Source organism: Antedon mediterranea, chromosome 5, assembly GCF_964355755.1.
Source record: "Antedon mediterranea chromosome 5, ecAntMedi1.1, whole genome shotgun sequence".
NCBI lineage: Eukaryota > Metazoa > Echinodermata > Crinoidea > Comatulida > Antedonidae > Antedon > Antedon mediterranea.
In genome coordinates, this window is record NC_092674.1 from 27,113,540 (window position 1) to 27,137,615 (window position 24,076).

Consider the following 24,076-nt stretch of genomic DNA (forward strand, 5'->3'; position numbering starts at 1 on the left):
TGTGTCAAAAGGTGGATACGAAGAAATGATATAATCGCATAATAATAAATATTATAATCGAAAGAAGAAATGATACATTTATTCTATAATATCATTCGCAGCAAAAACACTTTACACAATCACGATTATTCTCTCATTTAAAATCATGAACGACGCGATTTGCGTAACAAATTAATTCCGCCACTCAAGTTGATTTTGATTAAAAGTGACTAGTATCTTAATGTGCTCCAAATAACATATGTTATCCCAGACAGATAAGAGTTTGTAAACCAATTGAATATTTTCATAATGACAGTAAATATGAAAATGTGTGTTTATCACAGTGTGCATATTCATTCTATGAAACAGTATTAACTGTAAACAAACTATTTACCCCAAGTAGCCATACACCAAAAACAAATGTAAAACAATACCCACCACAATATACAATGAATGAATTGTCCAATTTCACTCTGAATCTAACTCTGAACAAAGCAAAAGTAAGATGACTTAAATTCACTCACTACTATGTCTGACGCCATGATAAATAGACCTAAACCAGAGAGTTTGTATAAATGAAAATCCTTGAAATAAACTCTTCTCCCCGATTTATCGGATCGCCTAAAGAAACAATTGAAAGTCCCGGTGATGGTGGTATGTTGTGCACCGAATATTCAAATTAGTATTCTATGAGCACAATATGATTGGCTAAAATTCCAATTCTAAAAAAACCTCTCGTCTCTCTCATCTCATTTCTTTTACCGTTGAAATTTAGTGTAGAAAACCTATAATGGAAAGGTATAACATGGCAGTATTAGTAAAGCGCCTTTTTTTAGTTTTCATTAGAGGTTATTAAAGCTTGGTTCCCATTAGAACGTAACGCAAGGACGTAAACGCAACGCAAGCATTTTAACCAATGACAAACGAAGTTATGACAGTAAACCGTGGTTCCCACTAGCGACGCAACGCAAGGACGTAACGCAACGCAAGTGAATTGACCAATCACAAGCGATGGCTTATTCGCTTGTGATTACGTCGCGTTGCGTCGCGTTGCGTTACGTCCTTGTGTTGCGTCGCTAGTGGGAACCAAGCTTAAGCAATTTTAGTTTCGTTCCATATTCCGTATTCATATTTATTTTTTTCATTTATTGAACAATTTAAGTGTATTTTGTTTCATTATTATTATTATTACGGTCGACCGTGTCTATAGACAATGATTAATTTGACAAAACTTTGACACTCTCTCAACGTGAAAAAATGAAATCGGGAGTTGTCCAAACTATAGAGGACACTATAACCTTTTGAAAAATATACCAAACCATAGGAGGCGCTATGCATCAGTGATAGTACTGTTTGTGTTCTATTCTGTAGAGCCTAGTACCGTATGAATAAATTAAAATTTGTTACAGGAATCATCATTTTTTGTTTATCTAAAAAATAGGGAGAAATTGCATTTTAGCTGGAGATGACAAAATATATACAGTATGGGGAGATATCGGAAGACTTTCGCGATTTCATCTTGGCCTACCCACCATGCAGGACTTCATACAAATATTCATAATTAATATTAATAAAAGCAAGACATATTCTGATTCACTACACCCTGAGATTGCATTTATTTTTATCAAAATTTACAGCCAATTTTAGAAAGCTCAAGCATCTATTATTTCAGGAATAAAAAAAAAGAAAACTACAATTTTAAAAGTTTTGTAGTAAATGTGACGTCAATTAATGTACATTTTAATATAGTGTCCAAGTTTACAAATATTGTATAAAATATTGTACAACATTAAGTGCTATGCTTGTATTAAAGGCTATATGTATGTAGGGGTCACAACACTGAAATACATAACACAATACTGTCACACACACAACTATTGTGTATGACATCTATTGGCAACACTCTAAACATGTTATTAAATATCACACAATGTAGGTAAACATTTTCTAAAAGAGTTTGTATACTGTTCATATCATTATTAAAAAGCCATATAACAACATAGTATAATATTTGACATAGTGTTTAAAACGGTAATTTAATTACGTACTAATTAATGTTGAGATAAGAGATAATTAATGCTGTAACATGATGATGTAACAGCATGATACCTGACATTTTTGTGTGCTTTAAAATTAAACAAAAATATACTGGAAATCCAATTATCCAGTTAATAAAACTGATATTCTATATGATTAGGTATTTAGTGTGATTCATTCAACAAATATGTAATGTCAGCCTAGTAGCAACTCTATGCCTGTATGACATAGCATAAAAGTTTTTAATGCAAACTACATGATCTATGTTATTGTATTAATCTCTGCAACGTTTTTCAAATGAGAGAGTCACAATAAATTCTAAAAACCAAATCTAAATAGATCTCATAAATTATTTAACATTGCAATCCGTAAAAAATAATTCAGAACCGTTTTTGACAATGCTCTATTTTTGAAATAACATAGCTGCATATTTTGGAACAAAAGTGTTCTTCCCGCCTTAATGTTTGAATGTTTTTTTTCTATTTGTGGTCTTTCTTGTGCTTTTTATGTTTGTGATGATGTCCACTTTTTTCTTTCTTTCGTTTACGTTTTTCGTGTTTCTCACCGGCGCTATCGCTTTGAATTATTTTGCGTTCTTTGGTTTCGTTATAATCAGCTGACTGTTGGTCCATTTTATCGCTTTCTTTTCTTTCATCCACTTCATCTTTTCTTTCATCCACTTCATCTTTTCTTTCATCCACTTCATATTTTCTTTCATCCACTTTTCCCCTTCTTTCATCTATTTTCTCTTTTTCTTTATCCACTTTCTTTTTTCTTACATCTTCAGTTTCTACATCATTGTTTACCATATTTTTATTGTCAAAATTGTTGTCTTTTATTTGGTCTTTTTCCCCTATTTCTTCCTTTTCACTAATTTCCTTAACTTTGTTACTTTCTCCATTTTTTTCATTCTTACTAACATGTTCATGTTTGCTTTTCTTTGCATTTTTATTTTCACCTAAATTGTCAATTCTTTCATCGCTCTCTGTTTTTGAACTGCGGTGCATCTTTTTTTTCTTTCGTTTCATTTTTTCCTCATCATCTCTTCCATGTTTAGTCTTTTTATAATCCGATATTTCATTCTTCTCTATCCAAATATTTTTAGCAGTGGAATCTTTTTTTCCTTTCGTCTTCTCTAAAGTTTCTTCTTTATCAATTAAATTACAATATTCCTTTTTCTTTTTTTGAGTACAATTCTTGTTAATTTCTGTTATTGCATCTAAATTAAGTTGTTCATTTCCCTCCCCTTCAATGCCTTGCTTATTATTTTCTGGAATTGTCGTTGCTTCACAATCTTCTATATTTTCCTTCTTTACATCAGACTTACTTGTGTCGGGCAAAGGTATAGTAGCAAGGTCTATCTTATGTGTTTCTTCTGCCTCTCCAGCGTTTGATGGCTTTCTTTTGTCATCAATTTTCGTGCTCGTTTCTTCAGTTTGTTTTCTATCAACTTTATGAGAACTTGTTTTATGTCGGTGTTCATCCAAGGACGACTTACGTTTTCTTTCTCTTTCTGGTGACTTTCCTCTACTTCTATCTCTTCTGTCAAATGAATTCTTTCGTTTGTCTTTTCTTTCTGGCGATTCTTTCCTTCTGTTGCGACTATTTGTTTCGGTTCTTGTGTCATGTTCTGGGGAGTGTCTTCTTCGGGATTCATTTCTTCCTACTTCACTCAAATGAGCGCGATCTTTCATAATGTGGTCCGGTGATGGCCTCCTTCCTGGGCGTTTTCTGTCTCTATCCAAATGTCTGTAATCTCGCAAGGTACTAACTAAAGTATTTGCTAAGAACGTCTTGTTGGCAGACCCAATGCCCTTATTCCTAAAAAAAATATTATTAATTATTTATTTCATAAAAATTGTAAAGCAATAAATGTTTAGTAGACACAGGCTAGACAAACTTCAATCTACAATTTCAAAATATAATAATTTACTTACTATATAACATAAAATACTAATTTTAACAACTTTAAAGATGTAGATTATCTTAAATAAAATATTAACATATGTAATAATCATTAGACTAGAGTATTACAGTATTAGTTATTTCCAAGTTCTATATTACAATTTATATTATACACATACCATCCCATTGCACCCATAGTATCAGCTCTTTCTTTGGCACGTTTAGTCTCCCGAAGAAGCTCCTCCATTGCCAACCTGCAAATAAAAGAAAAATCATTTTTTTAACCATTGATTTGTACTTTCTATTAATATTATATTTTATAATTTTATATTATCTTATTTTTATTTATCATTCATATTATATATTCCACTTCTATTATTCCCACCAGTCAGTGTTTGTTAGCCAGCAGATCTAGGCCTAGACTAGAGGTTAGACGAGACCTCCGCAGCAACCCTCCGCATAAACTGCCTTGATACCATCAAACCGCAAACTGTGCTAGCGGCTACAGTCTAGTATTTGGGCCTAGCGTAGCCAGGAACGGACTGCCTAGCTAGCCGCTTCCAAGCGACAAACTATGGATACACAACACTACTAACCTTTCTATTTCGTCAGCCATTGTATTGAGTCTAGTGAAAAGATAATATTATTATAATTTATATCCTAAAACATGATTTTATAATTATTTTTCTAGCGACAACACACGAAAAACGGCAAAAAATGAATCTCGAGCGAGTCCGGTTGTTTGTGAATGTAGCATTTTATAAACTCCACCAAAAATGGTTTTGAAAACTGGTGTCAGTAATAGTACCAGAATGCTGCGCAGCTGCAGTACAGTAGAACATGTGACGCAGTGTTTAAATTCCTGAATTTCATAAATTTGGTTCATAAAACCAGGGAGTTGTTTATTTTACAACTCCCTGCTCCCTGATAAAACTATGTCCAGCTTTGTCTTGAAATTTTCTTGATGCTTAAAAACACAAAATATATTTTTTTTTTTGCATCTTTGGCATCATCATGATGAGATATTCCATGGCAGTATAATAAGACTCACAAATTATCAGAATCCAAGAATCTCATACAAAAAAACAACTTAAATCTCTAATTTTGAATATTATTAAACATTACAAACAATAAACATAAAGTATGGTGCACAGTGTTTTTCCAAAATTTAGGTTGGTCTATATACATCATTTGGATATTAGCCTTAAAAATGTATTGTCCCCAAAAACATGAAAAATGAAGATTAATGAAATCAGACTTTGAATATGTTATTTTGTAGTTTTAATAAAGTTAATCACTTCCATAGAAAAAAAACATTAAAAAAATAATGTTTTCACTTATAAAATGACAAAATGAATGGTTAAATTCAACCAAAAATCCATTGACCATTTTTTGCTTTAATTTACATTTTTTCAGGTAAATACAATTTTTTTGCGATTAAATTTGTGGTCAAAGTGGATAACTATTATGTTACATTAAAATGGAATATTCAACACACTTTTTTTTAGTAACAATGTTTTTTTTTTTAATAAACAATGCTCAATCAAACGTTAAACTATTATCTCCTCGAAACAAAAATTACGATTCATATAGTTATTGCCACAGAGCGACAGCAGAATGTCTAGACACTACGCATGTGAAATGAGTTTTGTGTTCTCACAAAGCGATTATACATACTACTAGAGTACTACACATGTTGAATTTTCTGGAAGCAAAAAAAAAATTGAAATGAACATTTCTTGGAGCTAAAATTTTGTGAAGCCATCTACATCCACATTTTATGCAAAAATGCTGTTTTTATAAAACCACTACGCAGTCAGTGTCACTTCTAAGCATCACAAACGGTACGAGTTAAACATGAGATCTTTCAAACAGCAAGAAATATTTCCAATTAAGCTGTGAGTTCAGTAGCTGCATCCTTTGCTAAGGATTCACCAAGAGATATGACAACAAGAGGTGAAAGTTCAACCATACGGTCTACCATAGCTGGCAAGTTTGAGCCATCAGCAGCTTCAGAAATGTTGTGGTATACCGTTTGCTGCTCGGAAGGGTTTGCCTCGATGATTCCAACCATCTCTTCTACAGCGGTTGCAGATTCCTGGAACATCACTGGAACAGTGACAGAGATCTGTTTATCAATACTTTCACCAGTGACCTGTTTATCAATACTGCCATCAGTGATCTGTGCATCAACACTGCCACCACTGATATGTGCATCAACACTGCCGCCAGAGATCTGTTCATCAATACTGCCACCAGTGACCTGTTCATCAATACTGCCACCAGTCTTTTGAGGTGCAGTTCCCTGACTTGCTTTGAGCAGCTTACGGGCTCTTTTTTTTAATGTCGATACTATGGGCAACGTAAAAACTTTACAAAGCTCTGCATACGCTTTCGGGCTTTCCTTGTACACTTTCATCGCCAGTGACATTACACCCTCTTTATACCGTCTGCCCTCTTTCTTATTAACTCCAGTTATCTGAGATACAAAAAAATCTAGAGTTGTTCCACTAATATGGTTTCTAGCTAGCTTTATTAAATGCTCCTCAGAATTATCGCATTCTATCGTCTTCGACACTTTATCTTTTAGAGCTTTTACTTTTTTTCGAAGTCGGCATATTTGTACTCGTTGTCTTGTAGAAGTTTTCTGGGAAGCTAGACACCGTTTAACCAATGTTTGCATTTTATATCTCTCCATCTGGTGGCTCAAGATTTCTTTTCCCATCTCTTCCCTCTCATTTAGCAACGATTGTATCTGCTGATCTTTGGTCAGCTTGGGTTTTTGATTCGTTGATTGAACGTAGCCAACTTGTTTTATAGGTACAACTGAAACAAAAAAATAACAGTATTAAATATAACAATATATTAAATATAACAACATTTAATAGAACAACATTAAATATAACAATATATTAAATATAACAACATTTAATAGAACAACATTAAATATAACAATATCAAATATACATATACTTAAAAATAAAATACTATGAATGCAGGTGCAAAGAATGTGCAGAAGGTATTACTTCATTATTAACATCATTACATTTTAAGAAAATGATAACCACTGCACACTGTTTTGTTATCACCTTTGTTATCACATTGTAAAGCTGATAAATGATAACCACTGCACACTGTTTTGTTATCACCTTTGTTATCACATTGTAAAGCTGATAAATGATAACCACTGCACACTGTTTTGTTATCACCTTTGTTATCACATTGTAAAGCTGATAAATGATAACCACTGCACACTGTTTTGTTATCACCTTTGTTATCACATTGTAAAGCTGATAAATGATAACCACTGTACACTGTTTTGTTATCACCTTTTATACATTGTAAAGCTGCTTGTTCATCTGATAATAATCTCTCTCTAAATATTATACTACAAACATTGAATGATGTACGTCATTTGAGACACAGCCATGTAAAGCTCGTCTACGCATCAAACCACAGTAGTTTGACAATAAAATGTGACATGCCAAATATGTTAGTGATGTGCCCAAATATGATAGTGATATGACATCATCCTTATATAGTAACATCACATTTTTTTTGTCATATAAAGTTTGATAGTGTAGACAGAGCTTAATGAGACAAACTTAAGGTTTGTTTGAATATATTAAAAACATGGTTTTGATAAGTAGGTATAAAGACAGTTTTTTTTTCAAGAAAGTTTTTTTTGTATAAAATGATTAGAAAAAAACTTCACCTATTGTACTCTGTTGATTTCGTTTGTCCACATTTAACTTCTGGATAGTGACAGTATTTGCGGGCTTGTTTGTTTTGTCCAGAACTTCCTTCAGGATAATCACAGGATTGTTGTTTCTCGATGTTTGGTCTTTATCATTCTTTCGTACATAATCGTGATCTTTGAAGATTGAAGCACCTTTGTAAAAAAAATGAATATTTTGTTAACATTCACAATATCATTTCTATATTGTTTTCGGTCTATTTTAATATATACATAACAAACAAAAAACTGAAAATGGGGAGACCAGCGCCAACCTAATTGAACTTAATCACTGTAGCTGCTTGTTTATTGGTAATATAAGTAAGGAATATATACATTTTGAATCAACTATGAATGTCTACAACTTTGCAGAAAATGATTTTTTTTTTTAAAGGAAATTCAAATTTTTCCAGAACTTTATTCAGAGAACATTTTTGTCAGTGTTACTGTTAGATAGTATTTATTTTCTAAATTAACAGAAAAGGCTATTTCATATATTTTTTAAAATCAAATATGATGCATTTGCATGGAAAAGACTCGTATTTCATATTATCAACAATGATATAAATTTTAATCGTTAAATATTTACTTCTTTTATTTTTAATTTTGTTCTGTGGTATGTCGTTATCTTCCTCATTTTGTACTCCAGCAACTAGCATCTCCTCATTTTGTACTCTGCTGGCCACTAGCATCATCTCCTCATTTTGTACTCTGGTCATCACTAATGTCTGCTCGTTTTGTATTTTGGCCACCAACTTCTGCTCGTTTTGTATTTTAGCCACCAACTTCTGATCATTTTGTACTTTTCCCACAAATACCCGTCTTTTTGGTAATCTTCGTGGCGGATTTGGAACATCAAAGAGAGTCGGAATTGCATTCCAAACCAGTTTATTTGAAAATTTGAATTTCTGGGATTCCTCAAAATGTTCTGCACATAACCTACAATTTCTGTGCAAATATTCAGAACTTTTTCCCCTGTAGTCTTTCCTTCTGCAGTTGTCAACCCATACAGCACACCTATATAAGTATATATATAAACAGTAAATAAAACATAGAGAGTAATACTTTTATTATCAATTTATTTTATTTAGTTGCTCACTTTAACGGTCATTGTTTAGTCTGGTAATCGTTTCTACTGCACTTACTACTACTCAGAGCCATATATATAAAGAGTTACAACATTGAAAATTAGAAGCCATTTTTGTGTCAAAGAATTCGCACGCTGAGGGCGCGCGCGTCTCTTTTGTATAGCGTTTTCCTATAGTTCATGCATTATTTTTAGATTTTGTTGTCTATGAAATAACGCTTTATATTCCGTTTTTATTTTAGTAATTAATTTTATTAATGGTATTAATTTGGTAACATATATATATTGTGTCTATAATAACAAAAGAATAAATGCTAGGGCCTACATGCAAGTCAGGATACATCAAAGCATGAACCAATACAAAAACACACAAATTCACCCCTCTTTTTATACAGTATATGGCTCTCTGTGTGTTTTTGACACAAACGTTCAGAGACTCGTTCATCATTTCATTTGTAATAATTTGCCTTTATTATTTTAATATTGTTCATACCCTATTCAATATATTAACAAATATATCCACGACACTTTATTATTTTATTTAGTCATCAAAGCATGCATTATGAATTGAAAATATTACATAATTGTTATTAATGGGACGTAGTTATGGGATGTTTTGTTCCAAAATCAATCAATCGAACGTTATAATGTACTAGAGCACGCGCGCGCAATATTCTTTGGCGCAAGTACTTCTGTACGCTGTGCACATCGATATTTCACCATAAAATGTGCAATTACATTTTTTTAAATATAAGAAAAAGTTTAAAGTATTTTGTTGCTCCTATACTTTACATGCATTAATGCAGACAAGTTTGACACATTTTGATCTGCATATCACGTGACTATAATCCAATGTCGTAACTCTTTATATATATGGCTCTGCTACTACTAGTGTAGTAGCCTGCCCTCTATTTACTTAGAAGCTAGCTAACTAAAATTCTAGACTCCAGTATGCTGATAGGACTAGGGTCCCTCCTCTTATATTATAGTTCCATGGTATAACCTAGGCACATCACTAGGTGTTCGACCGTTCTAATTATTAATCTGTGCTGTAGGCCTAGGCCAAAAGGGCATCCGGCTAAAGCCCAGCAGGCTACTGCTAGAACCGCTACAAATCAACACTCTCTGAACTTGAATACTGAAGGCGCCCACTCCCGGCGGGTCCACGTAATAATTTTAATCGAAAACTTTCTTTACCTTTCTGTATCTTTTGGAAACCTGTAAAATGGTATTTTACTTCCTAGCCCTTTAGGTCTTTTGTTTTTGCAATTTATTGCCGCACAGTAAGCAGATCCAGCAACCATAGTTAAAACACAGGCCGCCTAATTAAACGTCGTAACTCTCAAAATGATCTTAATTCAAAATGGCGGCCGTTTTGGCTATACTGGTCGATAGGTGGCTCTCTTGCTGATTTTCCTAGGTACATAATATACAAATAATGAATGTTTATGAGTGCAATGGTACAAATAATGGCACGAGGTGAATGATGAAAGGTTATATCAACGAGGCAAAGCCGAGTTGATATAACCTTTCATCATTCACCAAGTGCCATTATTTGTACCATTACACGAATACAAAACATTCATTATTTGTTTTATATAACATCTAGACGTTTTTTTTTCGTACACAAAAATGTTTCAAAAAGTACTATTTAACGATCGTTGAATAGTGCGTACTATTGCACGCCATGTGACCCACATTCGTCCAATCAAATGACAGGAATTTATATAGGTGTTATATAATATATAACACCTATATATTATGTCGGAAGACGATCTTCCGCATTCAAAACGTTCGTGTAATGGTACAAATAATGGCACTTGGTGAATGATGAAAGGTTATATCAACTCGGCTTTGCCTCGTTGATATAACCTTTCATCATTCACCTCGTGCCATTATTTGTACCATTGCACTCATAAACATTCATTATTTGTTTTATATAACATCTAGACGTTTTTTTTTCGTACACAAAAATGTTTCAAAAAGTACTATTTAACGATCGTTGAATAGTGCGTACTATTGCACGCCATGTGACCCACATTCGTCCAATCAAATGACAGGAATTTATATATCAAATATTCTTTGGTGATATTTAATGCAAGTAGTATATAAAAACGAATTTTAATTTGCAGGAAGCCTGTTAAATCTAGTTTTGTTGAAATTAGTTTATAAAAACTTATATTTGGAGCTGTTTTGTATTGAATTCATATGTAAACTCAAAGAATTGAAAAATAATGACATAGAGTATACTGTTAATTTTTATTTTCCACAATGTTCTAGTGTGGCAAGCTTAAATTTTATCGTAAAAGAAACTTTTGGTATATACATTAAATACTTAAGATTTTCCTTGACGCTTAATACAATTTTAAAATTTACTCTCCTAAATAAATTAAAGAGTAATTTTACATAATTAGATATAAAAGAAATTAAGAAAAACATGATAATTCACAATTTATGATATTCTCTTATCTACTTTAATACAATATTGCTTTTTTACATATATAAAAAAAATACAGAATTTACAGAGTAAATGGACGTTATTAAGCTAAAAAATTAATTTAAAAAATTGTAAATATGCTTTTGGTTAATTTAAGGTATGGCTAATCAATAAGTGTGATTTTATTATTTTTCAAGGTATCTTACTGTATTTGAATAAAGTACAAAATTCAATACATCAGTGTTCACAGATAAAGACACATTATGTCCTCCTAATTAAAAAAAAAACGCAAAATTTAAAATATCTTATGGATACACATAGATTTCAGCATTTACTACTGTAAATACTTTTTCTGCTAATGGCGCCCCCATATTAATTATCATAAGAAAATAACCACAACCATGAGGGAGTTGTGGTTTCTTTTTAACCAAATAATGTTGTATACATTATATTTAAACAACATATAAGTTATTGCCTTCTTGTGAAAGGCAATTTCAAATGTGTATAAAAATTATCATTTATTATTATTCAAAAATTGCTATAATGAAACATGGAAGGAAAACCATGTTATTGCTTCTTTTTAAGCTAATTGCTAAGGTAAGGTAAAGAGTACTTCAATGTTGGTTAAAATCCTCAGATAGAACTTAAAATATCAAAGTGATTATACTTCAATTAATTGTTAAAAATATTTTTTTAATCTGAAATTTATCTTTAAATTATGTCACAAAACAATTGTAGAATTAACTAATGCTTTTACGAGATATAAAATGCTGATGGTACACATGAATGAGCACCTGCCCTATGTATTTATATTCTGGGTTCAAATCACCACAGTTCATATTTTTCTTATTCTAATGACACACATATGTAAATAATAATTATGGACATTATAAAAATTCAGTATAAAAATGGATAATTTTAAAAATCATAACACCTTAATTGTAATACTTTTTAGTAGTGACATCTTTTAGTTCATAGGTCACAATTAAAATATATTGTCATAGTTGAAATATTCCTGTCAACAATGTTTAAAAAACTATTTACATTACAAGGTATTAAATGTGGAATACAGAATACTTTTTGCATAAACATTTAGAGACATTAAACACACTTCAGGACGATTTGAAATGCATTTATACAAAAATACTTTATTTTGACAAACTGAAGAACGTTTTATAAAAAATGTACCATTTTGGTCTCATCTAAGCGTTACATTAATTATTCATTTCGCAAGTTTCTGAATGGAATGTTTATCAAAACTATGGAAGTATTTTATTTATATTTTCATTCTTTTAATAAATTAATAACTATATTTTTACATATTTCGATATAACTTTTGATATTACACATACTCTTCTTCAATTGTATGGTTTATATCTTGAGATATTTTTGTACAAGAATCCGAATCAGAGTCTTGTAATTGTGAAATGTCTTTAAAAACTCCAACTAGTTTCTCGAATGCTGGTCCCCAGTTAAGCAACTGATCCCAGTTAAATAAACCGTTACGTTTTGAATGCGGAAGATCGTCTTCCGACATAAACAACGTGCTTAATGATCCTCCAATTGAATTAAAACCTTCGTAATTGTAAGCGACCGTAGAGTCATGATCAATTTCATCAGTTTCATTTTCTACTTCCGCTAACCGCGAGAATATTAAAGTCCCTGGTTCGAGTTCATTTCTCGTCATAGGATGTTCAGACTCGGATTCAAATTCCGAGCATGTGAAAGAGTCATTGCTCTCGTCTGATGTCGAGTCAGGCGGTTCTAACAGACGAGTTGAATCAATAAGAACGCTGCTCTTCACCCCTGTTTCGTCACCACTACTTAACGACGATAAATTGTCCATAGTACTAGCGTGACTGCCCATCATGAGGTCAGGTCGCGCAGTGTTCAAACGCTTAACCTCGTCCACAGTCAACCCAACTGGTGCATCGTTGGGAATACTATTTGGAGTGCGAATTTTTGTCTGTGATTGCGATTTTAAATTTAGTTGATTCAATGCCGGACTTGATGTGCGTACAGTGGGGGCACTATAAACGCTATGTTGCTCGCTTGTTAGACTATATTGCGAATTAGCTCGCTTTTGTAGCAAGTCCTTTGTCGGTGATGTAGGCTGGCTATTGTGGACAGGACTAGCACGAATGTTTGGTTTGAAGCCTGCAGGACTCTGTCTAGCTGACTGTACTGGTGTACTTTCAGTCGGTAGGTAGGGGCTAGCCCGTAACAATGGATTCGGACTTTGCCTGGACATTTGGCTAACTGGGCTCTCACGATGCATACGAGCTAAAAGTGGATTAGGACTACGTTTTCCATGATTATGCTTTCTACTTCTTTTATCCATGTTGTGATAATTTCTATAATAATATGTCGCTTCAACATCTGAGGGCGCTATACTGCTAGCGTTTTCAATATCATAATGTTCAGGAACTATTTGTTCATCGATGTTGTCTTCTATCCCGATGGTAACATCGTCTGTCTCCATTATCATATTTCTAGAAATTGGGCTTATATTTGGATATTTATAACGATTAGATTCATTTTCTAATATGTCTGGTTGTCGAAACGTAATTTCCATATGACCTTTGACCATCGAAGGGTCATCAAATGCCATATTGTAGTGACCTGGTTGTTGATTCATATCATCCTCAGTTGTTGAGAAAACCGAAGGACCATTTGGTATTCCAATTTTCTTCTCCTTTCGCCGTCTCCAGAAGATGAAAAATAATAATGCAGCAATGATTCCGGCAAGAATGATAAAGACAACGATAAGGATGATAACAAGCGAATTATCGGTATCACTTGACGAAACTTGGCACATCGGCGCACTTACATCATCCACAATACAATTCTCATTTTCGTTACAGACTGTATCACCGCATTTTGTTTGTGATGTACACTCGTACTGCGTTCCCTTATCAATGCATGTTTCAGATTCAGGACATGGGTTGGATATGCACAAATCAACACCGACGCATCCCTTGGCAGCATTTTCTGATACGGTAGCTTCAAATGCTTCATTACTGCCATCAAAGGGTAGCTCATCACCATTTAGACTAAAGCTGTCCACGCAACCTTCCAACCCTACAATGAAAACAATAATAATAGCAAATAATACAACAATAATAAAACTATTGTAACCATTTGTTAATATAGTTTTTTCAATAAATATTGTATATCAAATTTGTTATCAAACAAATGAATATAGACACTCAACTCACCAGTGACTGATATTCCATCCACTATAAGATCATTCTTTGTGCCACCAAGTGACATCAAACTGACATCAACACCCGCAAAGTCTGGTGGTGTCTGGTCAAAAGTCTTGCTCTCGACTACTTCATCAAGACTGAGGGCAATATGGCGATTGTCACGTGTAATGCTGGCATTGTGCCAAGTTCCGCTGTTACACTTTGGGTTTGATATGGTAATGCCACCAATGGTAGAGGACAACGATCCATAGGAATAGGTTAACTCTCCATTTACAACCTAAAATATAATTTTTTTAAATACTTATTATTAGTATATATTTTACACTTTCTTCTTATTTGTTGAGTACTATACTCCTTTCACAAAATTCTAAAGTTCCATACACCAAGACGCACACCATTATGGTGTAGATGCTCTGATGAAATAATCATCAAAATGATCAATGAACCATGAACAATTGATTTACCTGTAGCAAAGTGAACTCCTCCCCTGTCTTCACTAACAACAGTAGACCATCATCAGCTTGTGTACGGAACTGAATCGTCACTGATTGTTTGTTGGTTGCTCTTCGTTTGCGATTGTTGGTTTTTGCTGAGTCTAGTTGTTGTTGTCTTTTATAACTTTCCTTTACAGTGTACTCCACGTATGCACCGGAACCAAAGGACACTGGCGCAGGAACTAGAACAAAATAAAGAGTTTGATCAATTTGACATTAAAAAAAAATGTTGATTCAAAATGTATTTATCTATTGGAGTCATTTATTGGATTAAATTGTTTTTGTAGTTTTTTAACAAAGTTTATATAGTAGAACTCTATTAAGGGGCCAAAAATATTTTAACACTGCAGCAAACTTCTATTAAGGGGACACTTTAGGGACATAACCGTACCTTCATTGCAAGTAACACCTGCTGTCCCGTCTTCACATTTGCATCTGTATGACCACCATTCATCCACACATACACTTTGTCCCGCACACGATTGCTCATTGCACGTGGTCAGATCTCGAGGACAACCTTCGATTGTTCCTTCAGACCGCAAAATGTTGGTGTCACCAAGACGCTGACCGTTAATATAGATGTCACGTACGCAGCCAACGAAATCAGCGGTGGACACTTGCCAATATCGATCCGTCACATTTTTTATTGACATTACGCCACCAATGCTAACTGGTACACCTTGCAAATTTAACCCTCTAAAATGAAAACATAATTAAAATATTAAATTTCAAAATATATTTTACATGATCTCTTAGTACATTCATTACCATTTAGATACATTCTTTAGGGTGGAGGTCATGTAGCCAGAGACCCAAACAGAGCCAGATTCTTAACCTGGGCTTCTGGGATAGTTGAACAGGTAGAGGTCAATTTGTGTATTAATTTTAAAAATTATATATACAGTACATTATTTTATGTGTCCTAAGGGATTTGATTGATTATTCTAACTTTACACCAAATTGTTACACATTAAAAACAAGCCGACATGTCCTTCAAGTTTTCCAAAAAACATTGACACCAGCTCTTGGCAAAGTCACGTCTTATTTGTACACATATGCAACGCAAACATCATACTTAATTTTCTCTTCCTTCGCATCACTTCAAATCTGGAATGCTAACTATAAAACTCATGTCCCAATAGCATTTGTCTTCTACTTGTTAATATTTTGTTGTTGTTTTTTGTTCCCAGGCCAAGAGTATTTAGATTTTACTTTTGATAATTCTTTATTTTTGACTTACCGTGCAAGATTTGCTGACTTAGAGGCACGGCACATATTGGTGACATCAGGGCTAGGGCAGTCAGTATCAAACAAAACCAAGTCACACGTCTAAAATGAAATTAATAAATAAAAATTATTTTAAAATGTTTATTACAGGAGAGTACAGGATTGCAGGGGAGAAAGAGAATAACTTTTAAGTTTATTTCTGTGGCTAGTAGTAGTAACCAGAGGGGAGCTTACTAGGTGGACCTTCAGAACCCCTAGCCTCATTTTAATGAAATATTTTTCAGTTAAACTAAATATTAAGAGATTTTATCTGGGATTACCACGGTTCTCGGGAAACTAGGCCTACCATGGTGGCCGACAAAGTAGCCTGATTGCATAAATAGAAATTACATGGTTCTTGATAGAATACAGCAATAACTGGAGTGAATGATAGAATAACAACAAGCAAGCAATTAATAGTACTGATACACCTGTGCTGTGGAAACCTGTCAAATTAACTTTACAATGGAATTTTTCATACTTTGACAATCACAACTTGGGAATGGGGACAAGTATAAATACTTTAGCATATGTCTAATGTAAAGTGCATTGAAATATGGGTTATTATTACATCAACATTATTACATAATTTCTAATTATGAAAATATTCATTACATAACCATATATGGTTACATAATTCCCAATTATGGGCATGTCACATTATTTTTTTTTTAAAGAAATGACGGTTTATATTCTGTAGATCAGAACAATTACTTTTAATAAGTTTGTGCGCAACAAAATATAGACATCTCTATTTATGATTAACATAAAAATCTGCAATGTCTGCGATGTATCAACATCATACCAACAATAATGTTTATTATGATTGGTAAGCATGAACGTGACATAAAGTCGGTATCTTGCATGGTAACTTTGATACAAACACTCTTAATAGCGCTAGTAATTTGGTTATAGTTGCGGTGAAGCGCTAAAGATTATGTCTTCTGTGACCAGTTAACTGTTGTACTAACTTTCTCCTGCTAATTCTACAATGTAACCTTGAGTGTTTTATTCCCTCACAATTTATAACCTAGCCCCCAAGAGGTGTGTTTAAATTGAAAACAGCAACTACAGAGGGGAGGCAATATTTAGTGGATAGACATGATGTGATCTGTTAAATGAGAATTTCCATGTTTTATTTGTGTGGAACGTGACCAAATCAATTGTATCAGTTTTGATGTAACTAACAAGAGACTGATTAGAAATAATAAACAATAAATATTAACAAAATATGAAAGTGTCACTAAAATATTAATTTCTTCTTATGTATGTATAAAAAGCCTACTGATTATATTTTTACAAAACATTTAAAAAAAAAGGATATTTTTACTTCGGATTATTTTTTTCTATCAGCTATAACTAAATTCATACTTTATTGCAATAAAAAAGCCTGTACAGTTATAACAATTTTGACAAGATCCCAAACAATTGAAAAAAACTGTAGTATGTTTTTACCTAATCTTGGATTATGCTTTAAAAAATAATAATTTAAATATTATATGAAATTATATTTTACATTTATATCAAAGAAAAATAAGGATTCATAAATATTAAATTGTAATAATTCTATGAATGAAACGTGATGTGGCCGTTTTATAGTAACAAGCTTAATTTAACTTTACTGTCTTCTTCCAAAGCAAACTTATCATCTAAACCTTCGATCCCAATCAGAACTTTATCACCCATAACCAAAGGTAACATCCCTCTCTCCTAGGGGTGAAATCTAACCCCCTTCTCTATGCTTTGTCAGAAACTAAAGTAGCTAAACCTTCACCTAAACTAAGCATACAAGAAAGATCCTAAGAGATTTTTATGAAGTATAACCAAGCTTTATTGTACTTGATTAGAAACGTATTATTCCCTGGGTGAAAATTTGTCCCATTCTCATCTTTGTCAGCAGAAATCACAAATTAAAATCTCACCTAGATTGTCATTTAAACCTTGTAAAGACCCCAAGAGAATGAGTAGATTAAAGATCTCTGTAGCCCCATACCAAAAAGTGTGAAATAAAAAACCTTGATTTGGTCACGTTTTCAAATTGAATGTGTTTAACAATTTTATTCTATGTCAACACATTTAATAAAATAAATATCTAGTATTTGGAATTTTAAAAACAATTACTAAATTGTTCAATACTTCAACCTTTATCAAAATCAAATGGTTGATCAACAAATTGAATAATATAATTTACTACCGGATTTTGGATAATGTACAGTTCACATGCACCCAATATGTTAATGATAAAAACACATTTCCATAACATATAAAGATTATAATATTTGAATTTCTGATTTATCACATTATTTATTCTCTACAATTGACCCTTTATTGAGTTTTTTCTAATTTCAGAAATGCGAACAGTTAACAAAAATGTGTTTTTGTACAAAAGAAATGTTAAAAAAACATAAATATCAAAAGCTGTTGTGGAATATATTATGAAAGATAATACAATATAAAATTTCTAATTTATAATACTGTACATCTGTTAATGTTCCATAGTGTTTCATATTACTACACGTTTGCCTCAAAGCTGTTTCTATCTGGTGATTCCACGCAAAATGTCAAGCTAATTACTGAAGCTTTGGAACCTGACTTTTTTATCGGCCACACAATCTAGATGCAAGTGATACCTATCATTCCTAGGCCCACAAGCAACTCGTGTTATTCAGTTGTTCATTTGATCCCATACCCTTGCAATGTATCTCTACTGGTACAAATTATATCTAGGCCGTGATAAAATAGTTGTTCAAAGAACACCAGGTGTTGGATGTGCAAATTGACCTAGTAACACGACATCATAATGATGAGGACTTTTAACATGAAATATTATTATTTCTAAATTAATTTCCAAATTATTTCCATTTTATTTACTTGCAGAACACTATAATTAATGCAGTAACCTACCAAACTCACAATATGTATCAACACATGCCAATTTAGTATCACAAATTTGCACCAAGAATTTTCATTTGTTTACTGCAGTACACAGTTAGTTTACTGAGGAAAAACAGTATAAAATGGGATAGAAAGTGTTGTTTTTTACCTGTTTATTTTGGTTGGCTTGCACAGTATGCCACTTCCCATCACTGACCGTCTTTGTTATCTTTAATTGTATGATGTCATCACCATCAGAGTATGATAGTTGTAGTTGTCCACCAATAATCTCAAGTGCCAAGAAGTTTGAAGAAAAGGATGTTGTGCCATCATGGTTGTAGAACAGCAGAGCATTCTCCTGTACTGTTGTAAACTCAATGGTGATAAAGTTGGATGAAGATCGTATAGTACTAGAAAACTCCATAAAGGAACCGCCTTCAAAACCAACACTACTGAATTGGCAGTCATTTCCTTTCTCACCAAAGTTACACTCGCACTGGTAGGTTCCACCTTGTTCTCGGCAAACACCACCATTTTGACACGGTTGGGATGTGCAAGGCCCTTCCTCGCAATAATTGCCAAAGTAACCCAATGGACATTCACATCGGTAAGCATTTACCAGATCAATACATGTTCCACCATTCAAACAAATGTCACCATTGCAGTCATCGAGATTTACTTCACAAAGATCTCCAGCAAACCCACTTAGACACTGACAACTAAAGGATCCAGAACCATCTATACAAGTCCCTCCATTTTGGCATGAGACAGACTCACACTGATCGACTTCTAACTCGCAGAGAGTTCCATGGAATTCAATGGCACATTTACATTCAAACTCACGGGTGGTGTTTCGTGCAACAATAATAATCTCATTTGTATCCACAACGATTTGATCATTGTACATCTGGATGTAGTCGCTGCAAACTCCTTCATTTTGACATGGGTTTTCTTGACACGGACTGAAATCAATAACCTCAATGTCAACATTAGATTGGCTCTGAATTGTGTTGATGTTACTACGAAAAAAGGCTGTAGCTTGTGACCGAGATATATATTGTCCGTTACTTCTCTCAATTGCCACTAGAAGATCAAGACGGTTACTAGTCTCATCCTTTAAACTGAACACAATGATGCTCTCTCCATTATTGAGCAGACCAGAAACCGATGTCAGGAAGTCATTGTAAGAATTCAAGACAAAATTTCTGGCGTTAGTGTTTGCAAGACGAAGTGTTAAGCTGCTTAGTAAGGCATTGCTTCCAAATGATTCAAACTTGACAGAAAAAATTGACTGAACTTCATCATGTATTCCATCATTCCCATTGATTGTTAATTGATACTGGTTCTCACCAGCGTGAGATGTCGAGTGCAGTTCACAGCCTGATGAAATGCTAAAAATCGAGCCACTACTAGGAGAAATTAAACGACAATTGAAGGTATCATCAGTATCCATATCATTTGGTTTTACCTCTGAAATGATTCCACCAGGAAAAGTGTTCTCAAACGTTTTCACTTCAATTCTAGCTGTTCGAGATGAAGAAGGATTATCATTTTCATCTCCAATTTGAACACGCAATGGTGACAATGATGTCTGCTTTGGGAAACCAGAATCAGAGATTTCTATTAAAAGAGAATATTCATTCCTTGCTTCACGGTCGAATACAGTGGTAGTTGTCAATATTCCACTGTTAGGAGCTAAGTTAAAGTTACTTCCTCCAGAATAGATTGAAAACGTGAATGGAGCTTGAGGTGCCACATCAGGATCGGATGCAACCAATGTCATAACAGTGGATCCAGCAATTTGATTTTCCAGTACTACTCCTATTGTAGTTTCAAGTACAGGTCCATTATCATTGACATCAGTGACAGAGATGACTACAGAAGTATATCCTGTTTGTGGTGGATTTCCGGCATCTGTTGCTGCCACAGTTAACGTGTATTCATCAATAGTTTCTCGATCTAAATTCTTATTTACCATTACCACACCAGCCGAGTCTACCTTAAATGCACCATCAATGTTACCAGCAGAGATTGAATAATTGAAAGTCCGGTCAGATAGCAGCTCATCATACTCTACAGCTGTTACAGTTACAACAGATGTCCCTGTCATTGCATCCTCACTGACAGTACCAGTGTAGTGATCTGACAGAAAGAATGGAGGATCATTTGCATCTGTGATGTACATAGTAACTGTTGCCTCAGCAACATTATCTCCGTCAATTTCTCCTGCATTCTTAGCCAGGACTGTCAGAATAACTTGGTTCTCAGTCTCTCTATCGAGTGTGCCATGAGCCATAGACACAAACAATTCTCCAGTGATTTCATTGATGGAAAATCCTTTGTCAGTGTTTGCTCCAACCAGGTAATAGAATACTTTTCCATCTTCTCCTTCATCGGCATCTGTTGCTATGACTCGATCAACTACAAAGCCATCAGCTGCATCTTCTCGAACAAAAAACTCGTACTGATTCTGAATGAATTTAGGAAAATACTCATTGACTCCTGTTACATAGATCATGACATGAGCAATTCCTTGCATGAATTGACTTGTATCAACATTCGTAGCAGCAACTGTCAGTTGAAAGTTTTGGTTGCTGCTCTCGTAATCTAGGTTTCCTTGAGTTAAGATAACTCCAGTCTCCGAATTAATGATGAAGTAATCACTACCGCTACCACCAATGATGCTATAGTAAAACTCTTCATTTGCAGCTGTATCTGCATCAGTAGCAGACACCTCCACAACTGTAGTGGCACTTGGAGAATTTTCGGCAATCATGACACTGTAGCTGGAAGGATTAAATACAGGTGGATTGTCATTGATATCTGTCAGTTGAACTGTTAAGACAACTGTGGCTTGTTTGGAGTCCCATGCCTGATCTTGTACAGTGATGTACAAGTAATGCACACTCTTTGATTCATAATCAACAGCTTTGATGATGCTTACAGCCCCTGTAGATGGATTGATATCAAACAACCCAGCATCATTTCCACTGGTTATTGAGTAGACAATTTCACCATTCATTCCGTTGTCGCCATCTGATGCAGAAGTACTAAAAAATTGAGATGGCACTAACTGATCTTCAGGTATCATTTTCTGGTATGGTGTTCCAGTAAAGGAAGGTGCATACTCATTAGTACTTGTTACATAGATTACAACAGTACAAGTTGCTTCCATTTTATCTTGCTGTCCTTTATCTTGAGCTTTGACATAAATTTGAAAATATCTACCCACGAAACCAAACAGTGAAGCTTTTGCTGAGATTGAACCTGATATTGGATCTACATCAAACGTGGCAGAGCCATTACCTCCACTGACGGAATAAACAATCTCTGCATTAACACCTATATCCAGTTCATCTCTGGCAACAACATGAAGGATTGATTGTCCAATTCTAATGTTCTCTGGAGCAGGAGAAAAATAACTATCTTCCTCAAATACTGGTGGATGATCATTTGAATCTTGAATATGGAAGATAATGTCTGAATAATTTGCATATGATGGAATGCCATTATCATATGCTACTACAGAAACACTGTACTCATTTTGATCCGGCAGGGTTCCTGGGTCTTGAGGAATAAATAGTATTTCATTCTTGATGCTAATAACACCAGTGACGCTGTCAACTTTGAAATAATCAGACATAGTTTTTAATCGGTATCTGACCTCTCCACCATTTCCTCCATCTACATCACTGGTCATTAATGTGAACACTGGTGTATTTACTGGCAATCCTTCATGTATCCACTTTTCATATGTGCCGTCAGCAAATACTGGAGCATTGTCGTTGATGTCTACAACATTTATCGTGACTTCTGTTTCAATGAGATGAGTCATATCTCTTGCTACTACTGGCAGATAATGCCTAGATTTTGACTCAAAATCAAGGTTTCCAACCACTGTAATCATCCCATTATTTGGATTAACATTGAAGAGATCACTTTCACCGTCTGTACCGATAGCATATGAAATAGCAGAGTTTGTGCTTCCATCGTTGTCAGTAGCTGTAACAGAGATGATGTATGTTCCAGATGGGGAGTTTTCATTAACACTTGCTGAGTAGATGTTATCAAATTTAATGCCATTATCGTTTACATCTCCAATGGTGACTTCTATTATTGTGGACCCAGTCATTGATGAAGCACCTTGATCAACAGCATATACAGTGAGTTCATACATTGCATATTCTTCTCTGTCCAATGATCTTGTTGTGATTATCTCACCAGAAGTAGAATCGATGGTAAAAGCATTCTGATGGTTTCCAGCAGTGCCCATTGAGTAACTGAATTCTCCATTAGTACCTGCATCAGGATCACTAGCCGTTACAACAACAATGGTTTGAGGGGCTGGAATATTCTCCATAACCTGGCCATAATAAACGTTCTCTGTAAACACAGGTGCATTGTCATTGATGTCAGTTACAGTAACATCCAACATAAGGAAGCTGGATAAGGTGGCAGTATCACTAGTTCTTGCTTCAACCCATAGTTCATAGGTAGATATTGCCTCTCTGTCTAAACTCTTTGCAATTCTAAGCTGACCATTGCTGTTAATACTGAATACATCATCGATGTTACCACCAGATAGATGGTAAGTGATTCCAGCAGTAGAACTAGAAACTTGAATAGTGCTAATAAGACTGCTGACTGGTATGCTTTCTTCAATGTCATAACTGGTATCAACTGAATTAAACACCGGAAACTGACTATTGCTAAATCCAATGGTTACAGTTGCTACAGCAGGAGAGAATTCTGAATGAGAATCCCTTCCGGTAACTTCTATTACGTAAGTTGAAGATTCTGATGATAATTGCATTTTTGTTGTCACAACTCCACTAGTTCTTCCCACTTGAAACCTGGAGGTATCACCTGATGTAATCGAGTAAATTATATCTCTGTTTGTTGGCTCATCTCTATCAATTCCTTCTATTGCAGCTACAAATGTACCTGTGAATTTAATATAACAATTGGGGAAATTAGCTGAGATTCAAAAATAAAATGTATCATGGCTTTGTGGAACAGTTTACTGAAAGCCTGTATCATAATATATGATTG

General features: G+C 34.0%; 3 protein-coding genes across 4 annotated transcripts in view; all 3 read right to left on the bottom strand.

Moving 5' to 3' along the window:
- Window positions 1-1,589: 1,589 nt before the first annotated feature.
- LOC140049310 (uncharacterized) lies at window positions 1,590-4,671 on the bottom strand. Its single transcript, XM_072094179.1, has 3 exons — window positions 4,518-4,671; window positions 4,101-4,175; window positions 1,590-3,837 (listed from the first exon to the last, which is right to left on the bottom strand). Exons 1-3 carry the CDS (start codon window positions 4,535-4,537, stop codon window positions 2,496-2,498), a joined length of 1,437 nt encoding a protein of 478 aa, XP_071950280.1. The 5' UTR covers window positions 4,538-4,671; the 3' UTR covers window positions 1,590-2,495.
- Window positions 4,672-5,071: 400 nt separating this feature from the next.
- Window positions 5,072-10,088, bottom strand: LOC140049311 (uncharacterized). 2 transcript variants are annotated; one of them, XM_072094181.1, is made up of 5 exons: window positions 9,942-10,088; window positions 8,247-8,674; window positions 7,637-7,813; window positions 6,070-6,747; window positions 5,072-6,036 (listed from the first exon to the last, which is right to left on the bottom strand). In XM_072094181.1, exons 1-5 carry the CDS (start codon window positions 10,046-10,048, stop codon window positions 5,813-5,815), a joined length of 1,614 nt encoding a protein of 537 aa, XP_071950282.1. In that variant the 5' UTR covers window positions 10,049-10,088; the 3' UTR covers window positions 5,072-5,812. The 2 variants fall into 2 exon arrangements, with proteins under 2 accessions (XP_071950282.1, XP_071950281.1); XM_072094180.1 differs by having other exon boundaries at window positions 5,072-6,747.
- A 945-nt stretch (window positions 10,089-11,033) lies between these two features.
- The window catches only part of LOC140050167 (protocadherin Fat 4-like), a 71,957-nt gene continuing 58,914 nt past the window's right edge, over window positions 11,034-24,076 (bottom strand). Inside the window, exons 7-12 of the mRNA XM_072095238.1 lie at window positions 19,194-23,968; window positions 16,125-16,213; window positions 15,276-15,580; window positions 14,855-15,066; window positions 14,400-14,667; window positions 11,034-14,262 (exon numbers count right to left, since the gene is read on the bottom strand). Of these exons, the coding sequence (XP_071951339.1) occupies window positions 12,524-14,262; window positions 14,400-14,667; window positions 14,855-15,066; window positions 15,276-15,580; window positions 16,125-16,213; window positions 19,194-23,968 (7,388 nt within the window). The 3' untranslated portion in view covers window positions 11,034-12,523. The remainder of the gene's footprint in view (window positions 14,263-14,399; window positions 14,668-14,854; window positions 15,067-15,275; window positions 15,581-16,124; window positions 16,214-19,193; window positions 23,969-24,076) is intronic.

What these genes read in the sequence shown, in the direction of transcription:
- LOC140049310 (XM_072094179.1), bottom strand. Translation starts at nt 4,537, where the DNA reads ATGGCTGACGAAATAGAAAG. An exon ending in ATGGCTGACGAAATAGAAAG is followed by an intron (nt 4,176 to 4,517) that starts GTTAGTAGTGTT and finishes TTTTATTTGCAG; the next exon opens with GTTGGCAATGGAGGAGCTTC. An exon ending in ACTATGGGTGCAATGGGATG is followed by an intron (nt 3,838 to 4,100) that starts GTATGTGTATAA and finishes TATTTTTTTTAG; the next exon opens with GAATAAGGGCATTGGGTCTG.
- LOC140049311 (XM_072094180.1), bottom strand. Translation starts at nt 10,048, where the DNA reads ATGGTTGCTGGATCTGCTTACTGTGCGGCAATAAATTGCAAAAACAAA. An exon ending in CAAAATTAAAAATAAAAGAA is followed by an intron (nt 7,814 to 8,246) that starts GTAAATATTTAA and finishes TTTTTTACAAAG; the next exon opens with GTGCTTCAATCTTCAAAGAT. An exon ending in AAATCAACAGAGTACAATAG is followed by an intron (nt 6,748 to 7,636) that starts GTGAAGTTTTTT and finishes TTTTTGTTTCAG; the next exon opens with TTGTACCTATAAAACAAGTT.